This window comes from Trachemys scripta, chromosome 14 (genome assembly GCF_013100865.1).
Source record: "Trachemys scripta elegans isolate TJP31775 chromosome 14, CAS_Tse_1.0, whole genome shotgun sequence".
Lineage (NCBI taxonomy): Eukaryota > Metazoa > Chordata > Testudines > Emydidae > Trachemys > Trachemys scripta.
This window is the reverse complement of record NC_048311.1, coordinates 887,661-894,565: the sequence shown is the minus strand read 5'-3', so window position 1 is coordinate 894,565 and position 6,905 is coordinate 887,661. Positions and strand designations below refer to the sequence as shown.

Here is a 6,905-nt window from a genome sequence, read left to right as displayed (position 1 = left end):
ATGTAGTGGTTAGAGGAGGGGATTGGGAGTCAAGACACCTCACTTGTCTTCTCAGCTCTGGGAGGGAGTTGAGTCCAGTGGGTAGAGCCAGAAATCCTGGCTTGTATTTCCAGCTCTGGGAGGGTTGTTGGATTTAGTGGGTTAGAGCGGAGGGCGAACTGGGAGTCAGGACTTCCAAGCTCTGGGAGTGAGTTTAGTTGAGTGGTTAGAGAAGCAGGAGGGGAGCCGGAACGTCTGTCTCTCGCAGCGAATGTAGAACCACGGCTAGTATTGGGAATGGGGTGTCAGAACTCCTGGGCTGTATTCCTGACTCGAGTTCACTGTGTAAATATGGCTGGGTTTGGTCACCTCTATGCGAGGTGCTGCTCCCATTTAGAGCAGTGTAAATGAGGAGTAATTCCATGGCATGCAGTGAAATTACCCCATGTTCTCAGCAGTGCCCCTGACAGCAGAATCTCACCAGCCAGACCCCTGATTCCTCTCCATAAACTCAGGATAGTAACATTTATACACCATTATCCAGTGTTCGCCCACCTCTGGGTGACAGAGGTTTACAAATATCTCAAAAGCAATTGTACTAATTCTCCTCTCCATCACCCTAGTGTAAATTAGGAGTAACTGCCCTGGAGTCCATAGAGCTGATTCTACCTTCTCTCACACTAGTGTAAATCAGGAGTAATCCATTCGAGTCAGTCATTTTTTTTCCCTATCCTCATTCCCATATTACACCAATCTTCACAAGCTAAGTGTCTGACTGAAGGAAATTAAGGTGGTTTTCACAAAGGGAGATTTATTTAACTGATCTAATCCAGGCCCTTGCTCTTGTCCCTCACTCTGCAGCCATCAAATGATGTCCGGAGAAAGAAAATGTCCAACCGAACAACCGTGACGGAGTTCCTTCTACTGGGATTCTCTGAGGTTCAGGAGCTGCAGATTTTGCACGTTGTGGGGTTTCTAATGATTTACCTGGCAGCTCTGATGGGGAATCTTCTTATATTCATGGCCATAGCCTTCGACCACCACCTTCATACCCCCATGTACTTCTTCCTGATGAATCTATCCATCCTAGACATTGGCTCCATCTCTGTCATAGTCCCCAAATCCATGGCCAACTCCCTCATGAACACCAGGTCCATTTCCTATGCTGGATGTGTTGCCCAAGTCTTTTTCTACTTCTTCTGGGTGGGAGCGGATTTTTCCCTTCTCACTGTCATGGCATACGACCGGTATGTCACCTTCTGCCAACCACTGCACTAATGAACAGCAGAGCTTGTGTCCAAATGGCAACTGGTGCCTGGATCAGTGGGCTTCTCTACTCTGTGCTACACACTGGGAACACATTTGCATTGACCTTCTGTGAAGGCAACATGGTGGATCAGTTCTTCTGTGAAATCCCCCAGCTACTCAAGCTCGCCTGCTCTGACTCATATCTGAGTGAAGTTGGGGTTCTTTCCTTTACTGTGTGTTTAGTCTTAGGCTGCTTTGTTTTTATCATTCTGTCGTATGTTCAGATCTTCAAATCAGTGCTCAGGATCCCCTCTGAGCAGCGCCAGCATAAAGCCTTCTCCACCTGCCTTCCTCACCTCACTGTGCTCTCCTTGTTCGTCTGCACTGCCTCCTTTGCCTACCTGAAACCCATCTCCAGCTCCCCATCTGCTCTGAATCTTGTGGCGGCTGTTCTCTATTCCGTGTTGCCACCAATCATGAATCCCATTATCTACAGCATGAGGAACAAGGAGATGAAAGCTGCCATGAGGAGACTGACTGGGTGTAGGTAATTCACCAAGAATTAATTTTGTATCATTCTCTAATTAAAGTTTCCTTACTTAGTATCTGTTCATTAATGTTAATTATTTCCATGACCACACAGCTTGCACACAAACAGGTCTTATTCTGATCTCAGTTGCACCAATGCAAATCCAGATTAACTCTGATGATGTCACTGCCACTGCCGTGATTTACACCCATAGAAAATCTGGGTCAATTGTTGAGTTAAATGGGTGTAAAATGTGTGCACGAGAGGAATCAGACTTTTATTCTGTGCCAAAACAATACCCGTTATACTGCTTGGTCACTTGCGCCCATTCCATGGCCACTGAAAACAATTATGGGAGTTGTCTTGCTTATTTGTGTGTATAAATCAGGAGTGGCTTCATTGGAACTAAAGGACTCAGACTGGAGTAAGACTGGGGTAGGTGAGAGAAAACATTTGGGGTAGATCCTCAACACATCCGTGTAATTCCATTGACTCTGGTGGCGCTAAAGCAATTTACAGCATCTGTAGATCTGTCCTACTGCCTCCAATGGAGCTGTATATCCATTACCACCAGCTGGGGACTGGGCCCATGGTCTTATAAACCACCATATGAGGCCTAACCACTGGAGGGGGACAAGGACCCAGACTGTGTTAGCCTGGCTCACATGTACATTCAGGACTGTGAGAGATGGAGAGACTGGCTAGAAATTACAGGGAGGTTTCTAACCACCAATGGGACGAGTGTCTGGAGCAGCCTCCCATTAGGAGTTGTGGGGGGCAAATAACTGAATTAGTTTGAAGGGAGAGCTGGACACATATATGAGTGGGATTGTATGACGCGGCTGCTTGTGATGGTGGGGGGCAGGGCTCAGCAGCCCTGGGGCTCACTTGCGGCCTATGTCTTATGCTCCTAAATGCTTATGCTTCAGGGTTTCATTTGGCCCCTGGCAGGGGTCAGGAAGGGATTCCTCCCCCCGACCCAGTTTATTCTGGGAGGGCTTTTTTTTAATCTCTGAAGCATCAGGCAGCCCTGGCTGGAGTTGGGACATTGGGTGGATGTGCCAGGGCTCTGAGATGGCACTGAGACATTCTCTCTCTCTCTCTCTCTCTCTCTCTCTCTCGGATGCTTGGCTGGTTGGTTCTTGAGCACATGATCAGGGTCTAATGATCACCATGTCGGGGTCAGGAAGGAATTTCCCCCCGGTCAGATTGGCAGGGAACTTGGGGGGGAGGTTGCTTTCCCCTGCAGCGTGTTGTGTGGGTCACTTGCCAGGATTTTCTTTGTGTATCTCAACCATTTCCCTGCCATTGCGGGGGCTTTGGGCACTGGTGCCCCTCCGTCTCTCCTATTCTCTGCCAGGTGCGCAGAACCGTCTAGTCTCCTCAGTGCTGTGATGCTTCGGTCTAATTTCAGTTGTTGCATTTGTTGTGCGGGTGCCAGATGGTGTTAGCGTACAGCAGGTCAAACTGGAAGATCAGGTCATCCCTTCTGGACTTGAACTCTATGACTCTGTGGCTTTATGAATGTGCATGGACAGGGAACAGGAGAGGGGGCCACACAGAGAATAAACTCCAGTAGATTCCATAGCGTTGCATTAGTACAACTGTCTGTCACGCCCTGTCCTCCTGGCAGAGGGAGGTGACTCAAGCTCAGATGAAGCCCTTGACCTCTGCAGCCACGCACTGTTGCTGCATAAATACCGCCTATGAGCAGTGTGTGTTTTGAGGCCCCTCTATGTCCCACCTAGAGGATAGGGGGCTGTTCCCATGGCTGTCAGGCAGCCTGGCTGTTCAGCTCAAGCTGTAGAAGCTCATACTCTGGATGTCTCTGATTGAGTCCCCCGGGTGCCAGACAAGATTAGATGGTGACCCTCACATACGCAGAAGTGGCCTGAGAACTTCAGGGGACCGTATTCCTGCACTAATCACAGACTGATATTGCCTGCCAAGCTGCTGTAGAAGATCAGTAGGAGTGAGACCTAAGAGGGGAAGAATTCTTTAGTGAGAGGAGGAGCAAGTTTATTCCCGGATCATCTCAGACATGCGAAATTCCTAGTCTCTCTGCACCCTGGTGACCGATGATGCGTGGCATGGTCAGGGATGTGTGTGTTGCTCTCAGCTCAGGTTGGTAGAGCTGGTCAAAGTAACTTGTCAATGGAAAATGGTTTCCTCAACCTGTTCATGACAGATGCTGCTATGTTTTTAGCTGAGTTACACAATCTGCCACAGGCTTAGAAAAATGTTTCCCAGATCTTCCCTCGATTAGGTTGGCCACTGAGGCATTCCCAGAATACCGGATCTGACGGGTTGGATCACAGAAACCCCCTTGGGAACTGCCACCTGTTGTGCCTGGACTACTTTTGACCCTGTCTTCCCTGCCAGCTTGGGACTTCAGTGTCTTGCCTGGTTTGAGCCAGACATGCTTGTCTGCTTCAAAGACAGACCCATGTCTGAACCACGTCCGCCAAAGGCTCAAGGCTTAACTGAAAACAGCTTAAGAAGTGTTCCTGTCTCCAACACTCAGATACCCAACTCCAAATAGGGTGCAATCCCCAAATAAATCCGTTTTACCCTGTATAAAGTTTATATAGGATAAACTCATAAATTGTTCACCCTTTATAACGCATATTGAGACATATGCACATCCGTTTGCCCCTCCCCCCAGGTATTAATACATACTCTGGGTTAATTAACAAGTCAAAAGTGATTTTATTAAAAACAAAAAGTAGGATTTAAGTGGTTCCAAGTAATAACAGTCACAACAAAGTGAATTACCAAGCAAAATAGAACAAAACACGCAAGTCTAAGCCTAATACAAGTGATTCCAGATGAAATCTCACCCTCAGAGATGTTCCAGTAAGTTTCTTTTACAGACTAGCCTACTTCTAGTCTGGGTCCAGCAATTACTCACACCCCTGTGGTTACTATCCTTTGTTCCAGTTTCTTTCAGGTATCATTTGGGAATGGAGAAGCTATCTCTTGAGCCAATTGAAGACAGAATGGAGGAGTTTCTAGGGGCTTTAATGGAATTTCTCTTGTGTGTGAAAACCTCTTCTCCTCTCCTATGCAGAGTCAAGCAACAAGATGAAGTTTTGGAATCCCATGGACAAGTCACAGGTCCATGCATGACTCAGAACTTTACCAGACGATACCACATAACTAGGAAACTCAGATGTGGATTGCCATCATCTTACTGAGAATAGTCTTTTCTCCAGAAGCTGACCAACTGCTTCACTGAGGCTATTTAAAATCAAACAAGTACATAGCCAATATTCATAACTTTGAATACAGAGATAATACATGCATGTAAATAGGGTGAATATATCCAGTAGATCATAACTTTTGGAGAGATATGTTACATGGCAATCTAACATAAAACCTATTCCAGTCATGTTATATTTACGCTCCTAAGCATATTTCTATAAAGCATTATGGGGTTTATTATTTCTATAAAGCAACATCACACTTGACATACTGGTACTTCTGGGAAAGCTGTGGCCCCGCCCCTTCCTCATGGCCCTGCCTGTCAGTGTGACCTTGCATGCATCCCTCATCCTTGATTATGGACAAAACCACATCTGGTTTTGTCTCAGAACCAGACAGGGGACAACCTACACGAAAAGGGGATTATCCAGTTTAAAACCAAATGAATGGCCAGCTACCCACCATGCTCACCATTCTCAAACAGCTTCTGTGTGGCTTCCTAGAAATTTCCTCTACCAGGAATATGTTCCAACCAACTGGATCTCCTGCATTCTGTCCCAGAGGCACTAACGGTGGGTATATTGTCCAACAGTGAACATTGTGGCTCCCTTCTGGAGTAGGGTCTAATGGAGTTAAAGGAGTCCATGGGAACTTGTGTTTGACTCCTTAGGCCTCTTAGAAAATCACAGGTCTGGTCTTAGACCAACCTCCTGTCTTCTCCCTAGACATGACACATCCAGGTTAGGTGTTAGACACACTGCCTTGGCCAAGTGCACTTTATAGGTGAAAGGAAGAATTTAGTTCTCCAGGGCTCTGAATTAAGGACCAAACTAACAAGAGACTGAAAGCAGGCTTTAGTCTAGAATTTTAAAGGTCCCTAGGGGGTTGGACCCTAGGTCCCATCAATGGAAACTTTTGCAGAATATTCATAGGATTTAAGGCCAGAAGGGACCATTAGATGATCCAGTCTGAGTCTTCTGACTTCCTATAGATCACAGGCCATTTACCCCTGTCTTGAGCCCAATAACTTATGTTTGACGAACTCTGAAGAAGTGAGGTTTTTACCCACGAAAGCTTATGCTCCAATACTTCTGTCAGTCTTAAAGGTGCCAGAGGACCCTCTTTTGCTTTTTTCAGTTTCCAGAAGGGCATTCAGTCTTGATCTAAAGACATCAAAAGATAGAGAATCCAGCACTGGCCTTGGTAAAAGCTGCCAAGATGAATTGGATGTCCAGTGCCCATTGAAGGGAATTTTCAAAGATTTGAAGTTCTGAGCCTTATTGTTTTTGTGTCCCATTATATGGTTTAGCGTATGACACAGGGGATTTTGCTGCTCTTTGATCATATACTCAATAGCAGTTGCCGTACTGGGAAGAGAAAAGAAGTCTGAGTGGGGTCCTGATAACAGTCTTCAAATATGTTATGGGCTGTTATAAAGAGGGTCGTGATCAACTGTCCTCCAAGTCCATAGAAGATAGGACAAGAAGTACTGGGCCCAATCTGCAAAAAGGGATATTTAGGTTAGAGATTAGGAAAAGTTTTCTAACTCTAAGGACAGTTAAACTCGGGAATAGGCTGCCAAGGTAGGTTGTGGAATCCCCATCACTGGAGGTTTTTTGAAGAACAGGTTGGACACACACCAGTCAGGGCTGGTCTAGGTTTACTAGGTTAAATGGACACAAATTGGACATCAGGAATGGTAACATACATAAGACAGTAAGTGAACACTTCAATCTCTCTGGTCATTCTATTAGAGATTTAAAGTCACCATCATTGAACAAAAAAACTTCAGAAAAAGACTTCAAAGAGAAACAGCAGAACTAAAATTCATTCGCAAATTTAACACCATTAATCTGGGCTTGAATAGGGACTGGGAGTGGCTGGCTCATTACAGAAGCAGCTTTTCCTCTCCTGGAATTGACACCTCCTCATCTCTTATTGGGAG

At 46.0% G+C, this 6,905-nt stretch overlaps 1 protein-coding gene across 1 annotated transcript; it reads left to right on the top strand.

The window, feature by feature from the left end:
* Positions 1 to 1,148: 1,148 nt before the first annotated feature.
* LOC117887496 (olfactory receptor 14A16-like) lies at positions 1,149 to 1,778 on the top strand. The gene has a single exon (XM_034790142.1). The coding sequence runs from the start codon at positions 1,149 to 1,151 to the stop codon at positions 1,776 to 1,778; it is 630 nt and encodes a 209-aa protein (XP_034646033.1).
* The last annotated feature ends 5,127 nt before the right edge of the window (positions 1,779 to 6,905 follow it).

Coding starts and splice junctions, on each gene's coding strand:
- LOC117887496 (XM_034790142.1), top strand. CDS start 1,149: ATGTGTTGCCCAAGTCTTTTTCTACTTCTTCTGGGTGGGAGCGGATTT.